Source organism: Conger conger, chromosome 12 (assembly GCF_963514075.1).
Source record: "Conger conger chromosome 12, fConCon1.1, whole genome shotgun sequence".
Classification (NCBI taxonomy): domain Eukaryota; kingdom Metazoa; phylum Chordata; class Actinopteri; order Anguilliformes; family Congridae; genus Conger; species Conger conger.
This window is the reverse complement of record NC_083771.1, coordinates 22,692,117-22,712,128: the sequence shown is the minus strand read 5'-3', so window position 1 is coordinate 22,712,128 and position 20,012 is coordinate 22,692,117. Positions and strand designations below refer to the sequence as shown.

At 40.5% G+C, this 20,012-nt stretch overlaps 1 protein-coding gene across 3 annotated transcripts; it reads left to right on the top strand.

The window, feature by feature from the left end:
- Nucleotides 1-10,839: 10,839 nt before the first annotated feature.
- On the top strand, nucleotides 10,840-19,196 carry spp1 (secreted phosphoprotein 1). Of its 3 annotated transcripts, none has more exons than XM_061215606.1 (8): nucleotides 10,840-10,924; nucleotides 12,154-12,223; nucleotides 12,714-12,755; nucleotides 14,389-14,436; nucleotides 14,878-14,928; nucleotides 15,860-15,901; nucleotides 16,585-16,908; nucleotides 17,700-19,196. In XM_061215606.1, the coding sequence occupies exons 2-8, from the start codon at nucleotides 12,170-12,172 to the stop codon at nucleotides 18,039-18,041; spliced, it is 903 nt and encodes a 300-aa protein (XP_061071590.1). In that variant the 5' UTR covers nucleotides 10,840-10,924; nucleotides 12,154-12,169; the 3' UTR covers nucleotides 18,042-19,196. The 3 variants fall into 3 exon arrangements, with proteins under 3 accessions (XP_061071590.1, XP_061071589.1, XP_061071588.1); XM_061215605.1 differs by having other exon boundaries at nucleotides 15,857-15,901; nucleotides 17,703-19,196; XM_061215604.1 differs by having other exon boundaries at nucleotides 15,857-15,901.
- Nucleotides 19,197-20,012: the final 816 nt, after the last annotated feature.

Below are 20,012 nucleotides of genomic sequence, written 5' to 3'. Positions count from 1 at the left end.
AAACGGGGCGGACTGCACCGAGACTTCCTCTGCCGAACGCGCTCCGCCCACACACGGCTCTCCGGGCCTTCGTGCACAGAAACAGCACCCCCCCGGCCCAGCCCGCCCACAACACAGACTGCTATTCCTGGCTGCAGACGGGCTAATAATTCACAGGGCAAGAATCCCGATCGCGCACGGAGAGAGCGCGTGTATTATGAGGGCTGGCTCGAGTTTCGGTTAATGACCACATCTGTTCTCCACCCTGGTCTGGTGACGTAACTGCGCTACTCTCCCTCTCTGAAAAAGCAGAGTGGGTAGATTTATTTTGGCTCTTTTTGCTGTGTTTTGCACATATGCCTCACAATTTTTCCACTTGGTATCTGTTATTCTCTCTCCTGCCCCCTTCATCCTTTCTTCTTTTTTCCCGATCTTCCGCCTGCTCGTGTGCAGCTGACCCGTGATTCCCAGCAGTCGGCTTAAGCAGTGCCTCGTTCTCTGAAGAAGGGTGCAAGACAAGCCCGCTTTGACGGCCCTGACACTCCTGGTGTGTGGGCCTATATTCAGCTTGTTTACTTCCATGACAAAATTCCATCCACAAAAATTTGCAAGACCACTTTTTATATCCGTGCTAATTAAAAAGGATATTTGCCACATACAGACTGCTGCATGTCAGCCATATTATCCCAATTATAAAAAAGAGCATTTTACTGCCAATGAGCCACAAACATCTGCACAAATTGTATACCCACACACCTGCCCACGCAGCGCAGTGCAAACAGTTACCTTTACATTTACAATGAGAAGGTCGTCACCCACATCTGTTTTCCAAGTTTTAAAGTAAGCGCTATGAGCAAACAAGAAAGGAGAGCTAACTGTAGCTTAAGACTTACTTTTTGTAAAATGGGTCACCACCACCACACATGCTCACTCCCATGTTCACGAGGTCAGCTGACCAGCTGACTGGGCAGCTCTTTCCATCCCATATAGACACTGTGATGACAATGACACAACATTGTGTCAGCGTTGATTGCACAGGCGGGTGCTTTGTAACGTGTGTGCATGTGAAATCAGCCAACCAGCCTGCATTGTATCTACTTGTGCTTATTCTGGTAAAACACTGTTAGCATATAGCATTCTTCACACGCGCTTCAGTATGACGTTTACAGGTTTGCAGGCTGACCACATGGCTGCAACAGGTAAAACAGAGAATGCTAGTGCTGCTTCTGCATGTTGGCTGGGGTAACAAAAAAATGTGAAAATGAAAATTCTGTACAGACCTGTACAGAATTGTCGGCATGCATATATTTACTTTATATACCACATACAAATTTCACCCATATCAGGGGTTTGCAAACCTTGTCCTGGACTGCTGGTCTGCTGGTTTTTGTTACAGCTTGTCACTTGTTTGGTTCAAGTGGTCAGTTAAACATTTACTCTCACCTCACCTGGTCTCCTGGGTCTGAATTGATTGATTGATGGAAGTAAGGTGGTTCCTTTGAGAAACCTTTCCAAGGCTGAAAGTAGTTACTCAAAGAGAGGGGATTGCTGGCCTTGAGGTCATCAGTTATTTTATATATTGTCTGGTCCAGATGGACTAACATACAGCTTTCAAGAACCATTTTCAAAAACATTAAACATAGAATGAACTTGAAATATAACTCCACTAATTATGTGAAGAATGTCCCAGCATTCCCCTGGGGAAGCACCCTGGACATCTCCCTGCAATCTGGACCCCAGACAGGAAACAGGCGGGAAACGCGCCTTCTATCTTTGCATCGCCAGCGGTTGCAATGACCGAAGTCTGCAGTTTAGGTTGTGAGCTTTGTGTTTGGTGAGCCGCGATCACGCAAGTACCCCGGCTCACGTCCCCTGCTCACCTTCCACCCAGCGGTCCATGTCATTTTTAGAGCTCATCCGCCCACACATGGTCTCATCTGCAGCATGACTGTCTGATTTTACTCTTCCCCTCTAATCAGCCAGGATTCACTTTAGCTACAGGCTAAACCTGAAAGAATAGACTCCTTCTTTCCCTTGCAAGTCTTGGCAATCCAGTCAGTACTTTTTGCGAGATGTTTGGCTTGATGGTAGCACTGGACAACTAGTCTTTAGGCCACCAAAATCAATATGTTTCTTCCTCTTGGGAACATGAATATTCGTAGTACATTTCATGGCAATGAAAGATCACAAATGGAATGTTTTGCTTGTTGGTGGCTTCAGAGGAAAAAGTCATGGGGTCAAAATGACTTCTCTTCCTCTTAGGAACATGAGTGTTCACAGCAAATCTCATGGTAATCTGGCCATTAATTTAGGTGGAGAGTGACAAGATGTTTTTTCCTTTGCCAAAGATTATTAGCCACCAGGGATAAGAAAATTGAAGGTTGTCAACAGAATGAAGAGCAAGGTGGCTTTGCAATATAGGTATCTTACACTAGAAAAAAAAAAGAAAAAAGTTAGTTTGAATCACTTAAAACTATTAAAACTTTGAAGCTTACTATTAATAATATAGTACGTAAGTTGGCAAGATCTTACACCAGAAAAAAACAGAATATATATTAGTTTGTTGGGATCACTTTTTCTTACTTTTAATGCGGAAATATGCAGAAAATATGTTTTACCGTTAGAGAGTGACTGTATGATTACATCTGCTGAGTGTAGATGTAGGTTAGCTACTTGCGTTGTGTCACCCCATTTATGTTTGTAATGCATAAATCTAATAGTATTAGTAGGATTTAACGTTATAGCTAACTAGGTTAAGTTTGAACTGAAGCATTGCTGGCGCAACCCAGTCCTACAGAGGGCATGCAAAGGGTTGCAGCAGCAGTGAATTTCCCTGTTAGATCTTTGTTTTCTTCCATTACAGGTCAACCATCCAACCTTTATATGAAAACTGATATTGACTGGGCACTGTCGTAGTATTTTTTTATGGATCTGGTGTGTTTTACCGCAAAAATGAAAGAGTTGCTATGGCTGCTTGACACGTCATCGGCAGGGAAATTGTCACGTCATTAAGGTCAAATGATTCTCCACCATTCATTCTTCCTGGTTTCTAAAATGAGCACAGCAGCTGCTTTGTCAGCAAAGTCTACCGAAGGGTGAGAGACCTCTGGTGGGATGTCTTAACCTGGGTTAGGACCATCTCCCAGTGGATGTATTCTGCTGACACGAAAGCCAACATATGTATCCCACACGCTACTGTTGTGGTGGGGACCAGGCGCCTGGTAGCACTGTGTTGCAATGACTCATGGGAAAAGTTACCGGAGGCACAAGGAAGTGAATGCGCAGGGCACAGACCAGAGACAGGAAGACTGGCAGGCCTCGTCACGGTGGAGACCGGGGGCGAAGACCAGGAATAATGCAGACAGTAAAACACAAGCCTCCACACAAACACCGATCTGTGCACAGCCTCTTTCAAGCATAACACCAGAAGTCAGAAATAGCAACCGAGCCGATGATGAAATAAGGTTTCGGGAACTGAAGTTTATTTTTCAGTGAGGCATACGGTACTTATGACCATTCCAATCTTGCTGTTGTAATTATGAGATTGTTTGCTTATTACACATGTGAATGCATTTAAAGGCATAATTCTACAATTTTGGGAATCAAGTCGGGAAACAGCATGGACAGTTGTATCAGCGTTCTGTTTGAGTACTAGTTACAGTAGCTGTAATGCTGCCAATCTCCAGTTCTCCTGGTCAAATTTACATAGCATTACTCCTCACCTTAAGGCTGACATAACATTGTCATACACATGGCATAACAGAGGTCACAAGATGGCATAACAGATAATGTCAGTTGAAAAAAAATGAATTAAATAAAACTCGTACTGTTTACTTTTATCGATGTTATTGTCAGAAAATGTACTGATAAAAGTATGACAGTTTTATATCAGCGTTAGGGTGAGGAGTTCAAGTAAAGTATTACCAAAAGTACTCCTCCCTACTACTTTTGTTTGTATTGCTTTCTTCAATGTACAATGATTTTCTTTGTCAAATGGCTTGTTAAGGGTAATGGAGGTTCCCCGGTTTTAAAAGATTTTCATATCGTTAACTTCATTGTGAATGAACCTGAATGAATATATTAGATGTTATTATTGTGATTATTGCACTTACAGTAGTCTAAAAGGGGTCCTAATATATTACTTCTTTAAAAATTAAATCTAAATTTCATTGAACAATACTATTGCAGGCAATGAGAACAAAAACATCATTCCCACAATTGCATTGGGGTAAAAGTATGGCTAATAAACAGAAACAATCATTTTTTTAGAAAGATTAAAAGGTGTCACAATTTTTTTTTTTTTTTACTTTTGCATAGCATGAATGCATGTTTGAAGGCTCATTCCATGATTGTTGATGCTAAACAATTTGTTTAAACTGGTTCGAGGCAACACTATTCTGTAAAATTACTTATGATGGTCAGTTGTTCTGGTATTTAAGGTAACACGAACTTTGAGCAGTGTCACAGTGCTAGACACGATGGAATGACAAAAGGAGCTCTCTGTTTACTTATTTTCATCTACATGAACCAATATTACATAAAATAAATACTTTAATAGCACTTGGTTTCTGATTTATCTTCATTGTGTTAAGTGTATAATCATTACTGCACACTACTGTATTTTTTATGATCTTCTCGACCTGTAGCTGTAGTACTTTACCCCTCATAAGACCCATAATATCACTTTGTTTCCTTGTGTCCTTTTTGGAAAACTAATTTTTGTGATATTGGCATCAGATTTGTCTAGTGTTGTGGCTGTGGCTCCAGTGCGTTTCTAAGTCCACAGCCAGAATAATCTGTACCTACTCAAAAACACAAAATCTTTTCAGATTTCAAAGCTTTCACCTTCCCTGTGTTTCAGCTTCTGTAACTTTGTTTTAGTAATATTTGGCGTAATTCTGACCCAAAGGGTTACCAATTTGAAGAGACTAGGATTATCCCTGTAATCAAAAGGGTCCAAGAATAGTAACTATTATATTTTGGGTATGTCATTTTCAAGCTTAAGGGGTTAATCTTGGTGAAAGTAAATGACTAATTTAATAATTGCATTGCCTTGATCTGAAGACATGAACTTGGGCAGGGTTGCCCAACTCATGGAGATTTATCATCCTATAGGTTTTCATTTCAACTCTAATTTGACACGCCTGATTTATTCTAATAATTAGCAGCTCAACCAGATCTCTAACTGTTGAAAATAAGGTTAGCTGTATTAGGGTTGGAGCGATAAGCTACGTGGTGGTGCATCTCCTGGAACGGAGTTGGGCAGCCCTGAACTTGTGATGCAGGCCTGGATTTAGTTCAACTGTGTGTGTGTGTGTGTGTGTGTTGGCTCTCTCAATTCAAATGAACAAAAAATGCTGGATAAAATTCACTTAATTGTTTTTCAAACATTTTCGATGCTCAGTAATATAAGAGAATTATATAATCTTATGATGATACCATTGCTCAGAGGAAAGAAATCTTTAAAACCAAATCAATTTTATCCCTGAAAAATGTGTGTTACAATTATTTAAATCCCTGCATTTACAATTATTGTGCACCCTCCTTTTGTCAAGATATTATTTTTCAGTGCCATGGTATAATTCATGTTAAGTACTGTGTTGTCTTTTGGCATTGTGTATTATTATTATTATTATTATTATTATTATTATTAATATAGTTATTATTGATCACAGTGATGCCAAGGTTCTTTTCAGCATGTTCAGCAGGACCATGCATATTTCTCTACTAAACAAGCCTCTGGTATTTGTGACCAAAAAGCTCTATTTTTGTCTAATCCGATCATAAAACCTGGTTTCAATCAAAGTCCCAAAGACGTTTGCAAACTGTCGGCACTTGTTTGTGGTTTAGTAACAACAGAGGCCTTCTGGGCAAGCATTCTTGATGGACTTCGTGGTTTTGGAGAATTGGTGTCAAGTTGCAACCAATTTCTGCAATTCTCCAACTGTCATCCTTGGGGAATTTTCTGGTTCTTGAATCATCCTTTTTTCGGGACAAACATTATTTGTGTCCTCTAATTTTTTTATTGGCAAATTATTATTATTTTTTTAAATCACTCTATACATACAATACAAACAGTATTGCCCTTTAGCTAGATTTTCTTATGGAAAAATTAATTAATTTGACAGCTTTCAACAGTGCATGCCCTTACAGAATATTTATATTTTATTATATTTTACTACTGTTTTGGAGCTGATAAACAGAGATTCTTGGTCATTTTACACTCCTTGATTATTCCTTCATTTATTACATTGTTTAATAGGTAGCATAATACCACAGTTTACAGCCTTAAAGCCTCAAATTGGTTTAGTAAGCCTAGAATTAATTCAATATTATTTAAAAATGAGACTGAATATACATAATGCATATATGCCAGGAGAGTAAAGTTATTTCCAAACTAAATGACCACAGAGATTAATGGCTTTAGCTGTACTTGATACTACAGCTCTGTGCTGGCTTGAAAATAAAAAAATGACATCAGCTCTATTAAGCAATGTAGCGGTTCAGCTGAAGTTTTTTCTTTTAATTATTTCCATTTTTGAAGACTGCAGCACGGGTCCAATGAGACTGGGATTAGGGCACTGGAATGGGTTTGTGGAAGGTCATAAAAATGGCGGCCAACTTGTCTGTGGTTTATCTTCGGCACAAAGAAGCCACGGGACACCAGATGTAGCCTATAGCCCAACAACCATCCACCACAATAATGCAGCTGGTCAATTTGCAGTGAGTATGTTTGTTGTTTGAGTGAGGACAAGTTGCATTTTCAAGTTACAGTGTCATGATGGATGTTTTGTTGGTGTACCATAAAGGAAGCAGTCTTGATTGATTGCTATCAGGTTCGTAGAGTGCCAGGCCCAGATGTGAGACGAAGGCCTTGCTTTTCATAAAGAGTCTTTATTAAAATAAAGGCAGGTCAGACAGGCAGAGTTCAGTAGCCAGCAAACAGGAATAGCAGGGAATAAGCAAATCATAATCAAAGGATAATCCAAATCATAGTCGTGGTCACAGGCGAAGGATCGAAAACAAGCGGGCAAATCAGGCCGAAACAAAATCCAGAAGCAGATGTCGAAAAACAAAAACAGGTTGATAAACTACGGATCAATACTATACAGAAGGAATACGTTAAAGACGGAAGTCGAAACAGGAATCGTAACAGGAATCAATTGTACAGCACTTTGGATAAAGGCGCTATATGAATGCCAACCATTTACCATTTACTAGACAAACAGAGGGGTTTTTATAAGACCGGTGACAAGAGGGAATGGCCGTCAGGTGTGGGAAACACAGGTGAAATAAATAAGATTGAATGAATTAACTGACAGGGTGACTACGGGGAGTGTACCCAAACACGAAAACTTGAAGTACATAGACAAAAGACTGTACAATGAAAAACATGGTAATGTAATGTGACCTGAGATGTTTCAGTAAATATTTAGCTATTTAAATGCACTTGTTTCTGGAGCTGGCGTCCATTCCAGAAACCAGAATTAACCTGTTATCCGGACCTACTAAATCAAAATGTAGGAAAATCCTGAATTTTCAGTTCCAAATACAAGGATCACACAAAGCCTGTGTCAGTAACTATGGTACCTTATGCTCTGAAACTGACCTGCCACCAGGCTGCTTGCTAGATGAGATTAATTAGGCAGACGTGACAAGTTGGCAGGTGAACTTTATCTGATCATGCGCTGTAATAATATACACTCAGTGAACACATTATTAGGTAGACCTGAACACCAGCTTGTTAATGCAAATATTTAATCAGCCAATCATGTGGAAGCAACTAAATGCATAAAAGCATGCAGATGTGGTCAAGAGGTTCAGCTGTTGTTCAGACAAAATGTCAGAAGGAAGAAATATGATCTAATCTTTGACCATGGAATGACTGTTGGGGGGTTTCTCAGAAACTTCTGATCTCCTGGGATTTCCACACACAACAGTTTCTTCAGTGTTCTGCAGTCAAAAACACTTTGTTAATGAGAGCGGTCCAAGGAGAAGGGCCAGACTGGTCACAGCTGACAGGAAGGTGACAGTAATACAAGTAAACTTGCATCACAACAGTGGTATGCAGAAGAGCATCTCTGAACACAGAATGTATCAGACCATTAAGTGAATAGGCTACAGCAGCAGAAGACCTATAAGTCTAATAAATACCTAATGAGTGCATATCGTAAGCGGTGAAAAGCCGCTATGTTATCAATGAATAACTGTACCGCCAATGGCCATTTCATAGCCTTTCTTTAAAAAAATTCTGATTCCCCCAATATTCCAACTAAAGTTAAGCCCAGATCATTTTTGTGTTCATCCTCATCACTGGAATGATGGTATATATTTTCTATTTCGTTATTATTTTGTATATGCTTTACATCCTGCTGCTGCTCTGTAAATGTTGCACTTTGGTTCCTTTGATTTGTGGGATCAGCACAATAAAACACCTTGCCCTGACGTGCTATCGTGAGCTGGCCACCATTTTGTCCCTGTATTTTTATCGTGTTCCAGTAAACTAATGCGGTTAGTGTGACACATGACACGGGAGAGGTAGGATAAATGAGACACCAAGTCCGCATTTAGTTGTAACCCATGCCCTACTATTCACTAAACCCATGTTATTATTTTATAAACCCATATTATTTTATGAAGCCATACTGGGGAAAGGCTGTGACGCTGCTGTAGGCTGGGCAGGCTGGCAGAGGAAGGCAGCAGTGGAGGAAGGATCCAAGGATCAGGCAGGCCGCGGGTGGTTGTCCTCGGTTTCCATTCCTGGAAAATAATAAGCGCAGGGGTTAGTCTCTGCGTCAGGGATGGGAGGTTTCCCGAAATCCCCGAATGAAGGGAAGGAGCCTTTCTAGCAGCTCTAATGCAGCCTAGATTGCCGGGTGCAAACAACTGTTCGCGGCTAGCAATATACGGCTGGCAAATAATCGCCTCTCTCAGTCGGGCACTGTCGATGGTGCGGCCCAGCGGGAGAGGGAGAGAGATTGGTGTGGCAGGCAGGGTGGGGCAGGACCTCCGCATGCCACTGTACTGTATGTGTATGTGTATGTATGTATGTGTGCAGTATGTATGTGTGTGTATATGTATGTATGTGTGTATGTATTTATGTGTGTGTATGTATGTGTGTGTATATGTATGTATGTGTGTGTGCAGTATATATGTTTGTGTATGTATGTATGTGTGTATACAGTATGTATGTGTGTGTATGTATGTTTTTTGCTAATGCGGGATGCACTTGATCAGCTTTTGCATTTTATAGCTTTGAAGAAAAACAGTTTTTTAGAAGGATGTTCATGACCAGGGCATATAGTAGAGTACTCAAACACAAATAATAACAATGTCACTATGACTACTACTACTACTGCTACTACTACTACTACTACTAATAATAATAATAATAATAATAATAATAATAATAATAATAATAATAATAATAATAGCTACTCAAAGCAAATTCACAATCTGTAATGTAGAACTATTCAATGTAGCATCTCTGGAGATTGCCTTGAAATAGGTTGTATAATGTTGTTATTCAAGACAGTTGCTGTGAGTTTGAATAGGAGCCCTGTTACTACAGTATTTCACATGTTCAAAAGGGAGTCAAAGCAAATGTTTTTATCTTGCCACGCGAGAGACCTCCTGAATCATGTTCCTAAATCATGTTCCTTTCATAAACGAGTGGCATCATGTTCTTTACTGCTTCATTGTGAATGCAGGTGAGGGGTTTAACCGTAGGTGCTGTGATGGTCTTATATAGTATCTTTGTGTTCATCTCCTCATAAGCAGCTGGTGGTTTGGCAACAGAGGAAACTATTTCAAATTCCAGACAGGAGCTTCAGACTGCACTGTTGTGACATGACACAAGACAAAAACACACTTTTTCCATCTTCCAACGTATCTAATGCGAAAAGCCCCAAGGCATACACCATACAGTGGATATGTCTTTGGCGAGGAACTACTTCATTTTTAGTTCCGTCTTTGTCGCCTGACTCTGTGTCACATGTGATCTTGCTATTAAAAAAGCACAACATATTCATTGTGCTGTAATATATACCTTTATTTATGGAATGCTATAGTATGCTTTACTGATTATGGAAGTAGAAATAATTTAATTAGATGCTAAATGTATCTAAGATTAATCCAATTAAGCTAAAAGAAATTGAACTTTTTATGCCATTACACTAAACTACAATATTGAGTGAGGGGTGTTTTGCTTCTATAAAATATACAAACATACCCAGACTGTTTAATTGTTGCCCGGGGAAAACATTTGAGGACTAACTCCTGCTAATACCAGGCATTTGCTTTAAGACGTGCACAATCATTCCTCTATAATGGGGGGAATGCAAAACTGTCTGAACAACTTTCACTCAAAACACAGAAAGGTATTTTTAAAAGTTGTCAATATTATACCATAATAATTACACCCTTGTGCTGTCTGAAGTGCCATGAATGCTCTAATTGGTGAGCCTCAAGCATCATGAAGCATCTCACTTGATGCTCTAACTGCCATTCTTTGTGAGTGGTACAGACAACAAAAGCATTCCACTATTATTTTCATGTTTACTCATCTCCCTTATTGTTTGAAAAGATGTAGGTTGTAGGATGAACCCGGGCAAAAATAATGCTAATCTGACTTTTGCATTGGGGTAACTGGAGATGGTTTTTAGTTTTTTTAAACATGTTGTACCAATTGGTTTATGTTAGCGTCGACTCGGCCACACTAACCACAGGAAGAGTGGGAGCGGAGAGGTGGGACAGGGGTGGTAAACCTCATGACATCCCAGCATCCCGCGCCGTCATTGGCTGCTCCCGCACACGGCAGGGCTTAAAAGGCAGACCCACGGGTTTCCTCCAGAATCATCACAACCACAGCATCCCTTCGTCCGGCCCCTCAGGGAACCCAGCAGCCCAGCACACTCCAATCCATTTTTACCAGCGAGGCCTTGGGGTAAAGTACTGCTTTTTCATCATTTCAGAAAATAAATATGCTTGTGCACATACTTTTTTATAATATGATATGAAGAGAGAGATTGCTGTGCTGTATTGGAGTGCACCTGCTACTTTAGTGTACATGCGGTGTATTTTAACAAGAATGCTCACAAGTATTATGGACTGGTTTTAATTTGAATTGATTTAATGTGCTCGTTTGACGTTTGCATCAGATATTAGGTGCATGCTGTATGAACAAATCTGGGAACTGACAGATTTATTCTGGTCTTAGACCGATGGCATCTGGAAATCTTTTTACATTTGTGTGCGTGTGTGTTTGTGGGTGTGTGAATAGTCCTCAGTATTATACAGTACTTTCTTATCAGTGAAGTGTGAGGGTTCAAAATTCACACGCACACACACACTGGTGGGAAATGCAGAACTGTATGGTTCCTGATCCCCGCTGATAAATTGTGATCATTATTGAACTGCTGTGAAATGAAGACCACAGATCAGCACCCTGACTTTTTTTGGTGTTGAATGGGAACACTGACCTCGGAGGAATAGGAAGCTGTGGACAACTTTTTATGAACCATGGCTAGTTTCCATACCTTCCAAGAACGAAACTTCAAATGACAGTCTACAGTAAACAAATAACAATAGCGACAGCAAACTCACTTGTTGACATACGTATTTGTGTTGTTAAAGCCCAGCCTTGAAAGAATTGCTTCTGGCAAAAGTGTTTGTTTTTTTTCTTTCACACTGTACCCTGTGTTTTGGGGATTTTTCAACACATTTAAGAGCACATCATTCTCTTTTGAAGGCTTTAATGAGAAGTCGGCCTTGAAGCTAAAATAAAATGCACAACTTTTATTTTTGATTCCTTAATGACTGTGGTTTGCAAGAATCCATATTTAACTGTGCGGATTATATACTTGAAGAGATCATTATAGGCAGAGATAAGTACATATAGCTGAGCTTATACTTAGTGTTATGCAGTTAGGTTTTACAAAGAAAACAACCAGGGCATGAACAGAGAAAGCTGGTTGCATTTAGCAGTAAACCCATGTCCTTTCCTGCCAAAGCATGCTCGCTCCAGCCTCAGTCAGCTCCCATCTATGTGCTTCCTGCTCAGAGCAGAAGAACCGCAGCATGTGGCTTTCCCTGGGTTTAATTAAAGCTGTTATTGATTAGCGCATTATGAGGTGACATACATCACTGTAGTTTTCCTGTTTCTCTCTTTTCTAGGTAAATAATAGAGACAATGAAAACTGTGATAGTGTTCCTCGTCCTTCTTGCCACAGTCTTCTGTCACCCGGTAAGTACAAAGCAAATCATTGATAGTGGCACAATCCACAATCCATTGCTCGTGTCTTTATATTGTGGCTAGCACAACTCATGGAAGTGTTTCACCAGCCTAACAGAGACAATGTTCTCACCCCCATGGAATGCCCCAGAACTTTACCGTGGAGTTTTGCACTTGGTGGAAAATTGTTAACTTCCTATTCTACGGATGGAACATTCAAATTATAGCCACATATTTATACAGTCTTTAACCTTCTCATTAGTAAAGACTGATCCATAACAATGATCAGTGTTTACTGCTGAGAAGACACAGCCTGCAAAACATCCCACCTGGCTATGCTGATTTTGATCCAGGTTGTTGTCTTGTTTTTAATTTCTTGATTTATTAATCTGAATGTCTGTGAACAGAAAGTAGATGGCCGCATTCCAAATTCCCCCTGGTAGCTTTGCTTATTTTATCTTGCCTAATCCTTTCTTATCTCATATAATGTCTCCTCTTGCAGGTGAAACGCTCGGTCAGTAGCTCAGAGAGCTCAGAGGAAGTGGTGAGTTTGCGTTTTTTGGCCTTCCTATTTGCTCCGTGGTTAAAAAGTACCGTCAGGCTGTCAGGTTACCAAGGAAACAAAACAAAGACACACAAGAATACACAGTTGGCTTGTTTATTCGTCCATCATATTTATCTTACTTCCAACAGAAATGTTCTCCAGAATTTTTTTCTGTGGCGTGATTTAAAGAAAGTTTATCCACCTTTCTTTAAATACACTGTACCAGATTTGTTTCATCTTTTTATCTGTCCAGTAAACACTGTACTTACTTTTCTGTAGCTTCTGCTGCTCTTGTGCACATGTACATTTCTTTTCATGCCATACTGCATTATGAAAGGTTTTCATCAGACGTTTCTGACAAAAAAACAGAATTACTTCTCAGTCATGCTGCTCTACTTTCTTATTTCTTCCTGTGATAATGCGAAGCATACACTGGTATATAATCCAGCTATGACCAGCTTTAAATACCAGCTACCAGCTGTTTCAAAACATAGCTTGAGCTGGTCAAACCACGTTGAGTATGGAGCTGGTCTAACCGGTCATACAGCTACCAACGGTTTTAAAACCAAGATTGAGCAGTTTTGTTCAGCAGGTTCAAAGATAAACTTGGATGCACAGGGAAGTGGTTCAATTGCGACAGGTGGTGCGACGAACATGTCTCACTTACGCAAACCGCCCCTCTCCGAGACTCTTACCAATGACTAAGCTGTAAGCCCCTGACATGGCCTCTTGCTGCTGCAGCAAGTACTGTTCCTGATTGATCTTGCATGGTGCAATTGAGCCAACTAAGAGGACCAAAAGACATGGTGTGCTATTTTTGGAGCATATTTCATAGATTCCAATACACCAGCCAAGCTCAGTAAAGAGTAGAAAAGCCCTTGAATCCAAAACAATGACGTATTTGACCCAGATCTGATGACTTGATGTCACTGCATGTGGGGCAAGAGACTAAACTTAAAAGAGCATCATGAAGCATTCAATCATTTTGGTCAGAGAGGCCATGGTCTTCTGAGTATAGTGAAAGTGCACTGTATTCTCACAGATGTGTGTTGTGACCTCATACTGGTAAGGTGTCCTAAGTGTGTCATGTCCTCATATAAGTACAGTAAGGTGTGCTGGAAGTGTGTGTCCTGACATAGGTACAGTAAGGTGTGCTGGAACTGTGTTGTGTCCTCATATAAGTACAGTAAGTGTGCTGAAAGTGTGTTGTGTCCTCATATAAGTACAGTAAGTGTGCTGAAAGTGTGTTGTGTCCTCATATAAGTACAGTAAGGTGTACTGGAAGTGTGTGTCCTGACATAGGTAGAGTAAGGTGTGCTGGAACTGTGTTGTGTCCTCATATAAGTACAGTAAGTGTGCTGAAAGTGTGTTGTGTCCTCATATAAGTACAGTAAGTGTGCTGAAAGTGTGTTGTGTCCTCATATAAGTACAGTAAGGTGTGCTGAAAGTGTGTGTCCTGACATAGGTACAGTAAGGTGTGCTGGAAGTGTGTTGTGTCTTCATATAAGTACAGTAAGGTGTGCTGGAAGTGTGTTGTGTCCTCATATAAGTACAGTAAGTGTGCTGAAAGTGTGTTGTGTCCTCATATAAGTACAGTAAGTGTGCTGAAAGTGTGTTGTGTCCTGCCATGCAGGTGAGGCTGAAAGCAGACCCCATGCTTCAGAATGCTGCACCGCCACAGGTAAGAGGCACACATTCACCTGAGTGCAGGCACAGTGAACATGTTCAAACGTCAACGTGTTTAATCATAAGAATTCACAGAAACCTGCATATTTTCAGTGTCTGCATTTTATCATTTTTGAACAAAGAAAGTCAGAAAAGAAATTCAGCTGTAGATACTGTCGCTCTTCCAGATCTCAAAAATTAAGTCTGTAATTGGTCAAGTTCATTCGAAACCCATCACCATAATTCTATGTTGATAAATGGAGAAAAACGATATGTAGAATTCCTTTAATGGAGTTAATGGAGGAAAAATCCATTTATCATGTTTATTTGGAATTGGTTGGTTATAATTGGTTATAATTATCGGACTTGAGTATTTATTTGGCAGTTTGCATATTTGATCAGAATATACAGTGAAGGATGATGAAAAAATTGTCCAAATCTTGTAATTGTGTTCCAGACTATGACAGTGGGGTCTGACGAGAGTCCTGACAGCTCAGATGAAGCACAGGTGAGAGGTCTCTTCCTCATCCTCTTCCTCCTCCAGTAATAGAATGTACAAGCGAAAAAAAAAAAAGATTTTAAGTGTACTTGACTTCTCTGCATAATTGGCTTGCATCGTAGGTCAGACAATAAGGCTTAGTTCTTGTCTGGCTCTATGATAACTCTTACATAATTAATCTCAATGGGATCAGAGGAGAGGGATTTGATAAGGTTCGATAAACTGGTAAAAAAAAAAAGTATAATTAGTACTGCAGCTGATACAATTAGAAAACCTGAATATGCTTGTTACAGTATGAAATAAAACTGTCACAAAAAATATTGATTTGATTCAGTTTTTAACTATTCTGCCAAATTACGAAAATGTAGTGTAAAATGTATAATACTTATATTTAGGACCTTTCATTGAATTATTTTTTAAAGAATCTTATCTGTACAGAATGTTATACAGGTGCCTAGGACCTTTGCACAGTACTGTAGTTTTAAATGATATATGCACCAAGGGCGCAAATATGAACATACCATTAATGTACAGCACTCGTAAAAGTTGGCACATCAGCTGGCTGTCAATTTCAAATCAATATTTAAATGAGGGTGTCAGACAAACATCTGGGAGATATTTATAACAAAATGTATTCGATTTTGAAACTCTTATAATTTGGAAATGAATAAAGTCTAAATGCCCACACAAGTGTCCATAAATGTTCATAAATATTACTGTGTTCCTGAGAATTCCACTCTTGGAGAAAAAAGAAACAGTTTTTTGTGACCATTGCCAACATTGAAAGAAATCAACAGCATCAAAAACAATTCCTTTTTGCAACCATACTAGCATGGCTATAATGCAATATGGAGAAATTCCATGGAATGGCAACTTCCATAGAGAAGAGACAAGAGGCTATAGGTCATAATATGCCACTTTCCGCTTCTTCTTTCAGCAGTCAGACTCAGCATCAGATGACAGTGCGGACACAGATGAGAATGTGAGTACCAGAGCTGGTTACTAAACCCTGTCACCCTGTAGAGTCCCAGTCTGTGTGTCTGTGTGTCCAGCAGAACCTCAGATATGTGAGGCGTACGTGAACGTTATGGACTGACCAGGCAAGAGCAGGAATTATATTAAGAGACAAAAAGAAAGTTAAATGGTGGAGCATTAGTAGACAGCTCAGTGTGAGATAGTCAGCAGTGTTTGATAGAAATTAAAGGACAAACTGAAAACAAAAGTCAAAATGAAACTAAATGAAACAAAAGCGAGCAACGATAGCGGGTTACCGAGAAGGGAATGTATTTTTCAGGAAACAGACAAAAAAAAGTTTTATAAAGGTAGCTGCAAAACAGTCATTTTTTTAAAGGCTACTGCAATATGAGTATTCAATCAATATTTTTTATTTTATTTTTTATCTCTGTGCAATCTCAGTTTCAATACACCTTAAAAATTACAAGCATTTCAATGACCTACTGTGCTCATATCCTGAACCCAGCGGGGAACATATTTTGACATATTTTGACATACAGTAATACAAATGTCCTCACAAACACTTTTCTTTTATTGAATGTCCCTCGTAGTGTAGGTTACAGTGTAGTAGATTCATGTCCCTCAGTTCTGAGGAGGACATGTCAGGGGCTCTGCTGGAGCTTGACTGAAGCCGTTTTGTTTTGAGAACAGGACACAGAGTCTGACGAAAGTGAGGAGTCCACTGAGTCCCCCACCCAATCCCCCTCCGAGCCCCCCACAGAACCCCCCGTCATCTGGGAGACCACGCCGGAGCCCGTCACCGACAGCGGCCGAGGGGACAACCTCGGCTACCCCAGCAACTACAAGAAGGACATCATTTACGTGGAGAGCAACAGCATCAATAAGGGCTACTCCCCCTACAAGTACTACGACATGGAGAAGGCCGTGGAGAGCATGGGCCTGGTGAGCAAGAAGGCGCCTGTGTACGACGCCAAGGGCGGGAACGACATTGAGAAGAACCTGAAAGTGTACAAGGTAATCCCACTCCTCCACTTTCATTCTGTTACATACATTTACAGGTACCAAGTCACCATGCATTCACCAACTCACTGAAGACTGAGGCCATCTGTTTTCCTCATTATATATCTTAGTACTTTTAGGTAGAGTATTATAATTTCTGTATGAAAGCTTGGAAATGTGTGGCAGCTTTCCCAGAAAGGCTTAATTTCATATAAAAAATTTTTTTTTTAATTTTTAATCTCAGACATTAACTCCTCAATGATGACTCACTGTTAGGACTAAGTGAAAGGCAACACAAGTTATTACTAGGTGGCCTTACAGCTGCCAAGAAACTTCTGTCCCAGAGATGGCTACCACCCCATAATCTAACTACTACAAAATGGCTCACATACTTTCATGACATTGTGTTGCTTCAGATGTCTACTGCTAGAATTAACAAAGCCAAATCATCCACTCTGGATATGTGGTCATCTGCAGCAGTGCAAATAAGAAATAAGCCGCTTGGTTCATGAACAGGGGGAAACCACATATTCTTCTTGATTGATTGTAACTAAAGGGTTGAGGGGAGACCTCAGGGTGGGTGGCTGGGTGGGTTATGGGTTAAAACTGTACCTTTGTAACTGTTTAGTTTTGCTATTTGGAAATAAAACATTATTCCCATTAAATATTTCTGCTTTTTTACAATACAGTGTGAACGACAGATACCAATAAGAAAAGTACGTAGAAACCCATATTCCTAAAAGACGCTCCAGCACTGAACAGACCGTGACAGATTTGTGTCTGTGTCTCGACCCCCTTCCTGAAAGCAGGCCCTGCAGGTGCACGAGGAGGAGGAGGAGGACGCCAGCACACCCGAGGTGGAGAGCCAGGGCCTGGACTCCGCCGGCGGGATGGCCAAGGAGCCCGCCTTCCGGCAGGCCGACCTGGAACCCGAGGCCGCGGCCGGGGAGCCCGCGGGGGCCGAGGAGAGTGCCAGCGCGGGGGAGAGTGACAGCTCCAGCTCCAGCACCAGCGAGGAGGAGGGGGACGAGTCCCAGAGCAGCCAGAGCAGTGAGGAGACCACGGCCACGCCCGCAGACTCCTCCCAGAGCTCAGAGAGCCAGGAGGGCACCTACACCGACGCGCCCGTCATCATCATCGCCAAATAGAAGCACCCCTGAGTCCCGCAAAGATGCTGTCGACAGTGAAGAATGCAAACTCTCTCGGAGGGGCGTACGCCAAAACCGCAGCTTGCCTCTCTGCCACCGCCCAACGGGCAGTCAAGATCAGACACCACGCGGAACAACAGGCTCCGTGCCCTGTTACTGCAATAGCTGTAAAGAGCATTACCGTTTCCTGCCTCTAACACATAATAATCCATCATTCTTTCTTATTTTTATTTGTTCATTGCACAATAAATCACACTATGAGGTTATTTTGTTGAAAGGTGTTTTATGAGGGTCTTGTCTTTTTGGATCTTTTAGCCAATTGCTGGGAAAAATCTCAAATGTTCTGTTGAAAATACATGAACAGGGGTTATGTTACGACTGCAAAAGTCATTAGTATGTTTCATTTATTCACAATAGCACTCACACAACAACAGCATAACACCAATATATAAAAAGCTTAGTTTATTAACATTGTAAAACATTGGAAGGGTCGTGCAGCTTACAAAACCCTTACAAGAAAAACAGTTATGTGTTTACAATAATAGAAATAAAATGTGTGATCTTAATTGACTGATTACACAATTGTATCTAAAAGTATATAAGTTGACAAAGTCAATATTTGTAATCCTATTACACACTCAGTGTCTGTATCATTTACTTATCTTGCCCAGACAGAGCACAAACATTATTTTCTGTAGGTCAGAAAATGCACATTTCAAGTGCCATCCACAAAAGTGCATTATTACTAGCTCTGATGCGGTCACAGTAGTTGGGGTGACATGGCTCAGGCAGTAAGAGCAGTCGTCTGGCAGTCAGAGGGTTGCTGGTTCGATCCCCCGCCCGGGCTGTGTCGAAGTGTCCCTGAGCAAGACACCTAACCCCCAAATGCTCCTGACGAGCTGGTCGGTGCCTTGCATGGCAGCCAATCGCCGTTGGTGTGTGAGTGTGTGTATGAATGGGTGAATGAGAAGCATCAATTGTACAATACAATACAAAATGCTTTGGATAAAGGCGCTATATAAATGCCAACCATTTATGATCTCATAGCTGTTCCTTCCAGTTTTTAATAAAGTGGACTAAAGTGTGAAGTGAAAGTGGTGTCACCATAAATATGCCCATGCCGCAATAGTTCAAATAAATCATAACTACAGTCTGCTCAGAGTTTTAAAGTGTTTTTTTCCACTGAAATAGTGCTTTACATGTTCTCCCCTGGCAAGTCTGGGAAAGACAGAAAAACACCCCCAAGAGGCTTTGAATTCATACAAGCCAAAACCATACCACACACAAACCTGTTATGCCTGTTTTTTTACCGGCCTGACCTTATCCCTTCAATCTGCTGTGTAACAATGTAAATATGCTGAAGCACGTAACAATGTAATTGCATTGAAGCACATTGCTTGTTTGCGTATAAGGAATGTCCGTTATGAATGGTTGAAAACACAGATTCACAATTACAAAAAGGCCTTTAAAAATGTAATCTCGGATATAGCAGACATGTATAAATCCAATAATGCCAAACTGTGCAGTTGCTTTCAATGAGTTGATTTTTTAATTTATTCAAAGTCAATAACATTTTACGCCATTTGTAAAGCTTATAATTGGAAAGTGGTGCTATCATCATGGAAGATGGTTGGCATGGCAATGAAACAGCTGCTGATTTTTAAATATTTATTCCTTATAGCTACTTCCTAAGCTCAGGCATCACTTCTTAGCAAGTGTCTAAATACAGATATGTGTCATCACTTGCAATTGAGAAATGAGGAAACACCTTCAAAAGGCCGCTTGTTTCAGCTGTTTCAAGTTGCTAATAATCAAGGCTTCCTCATCAAAAATATATTTATATTTAATATATTTTGCAGTGTGTTTTGGGAGAAAAGAGTCAGCTGGCTTCATGCAAAGAGTCAGCTGACTTCATGCGTAAAACCAGGCAGCATAGAAAACATACATTTGACTATTATACATTTGACTATT

Bases quoted from the DNA above. Each gene is read 5' to 3' on its own strand.
- spp1 (XM_061215604.1), top strand. From the start codon at position 12,170: ATGAAAACTGTGATAGTGTTCCTCGTCCTTCTTGCCACAGTCTTCTGT. The intron at 12,224-12,713 runs GTAAGTACAAAG...CTCCTCTTGCAG, and splicing joins CCACAGTCTTCTGTCACCCG to GTGAAACGCTCGGTCAGTAG. The intron at 15,902-16,584 runs GTGAGTACCAGA...TTTTGAGAACAG, and splicing joins GTGCGGACACAGATGAGAAT to GACACAGAGTCTGACGAAAG.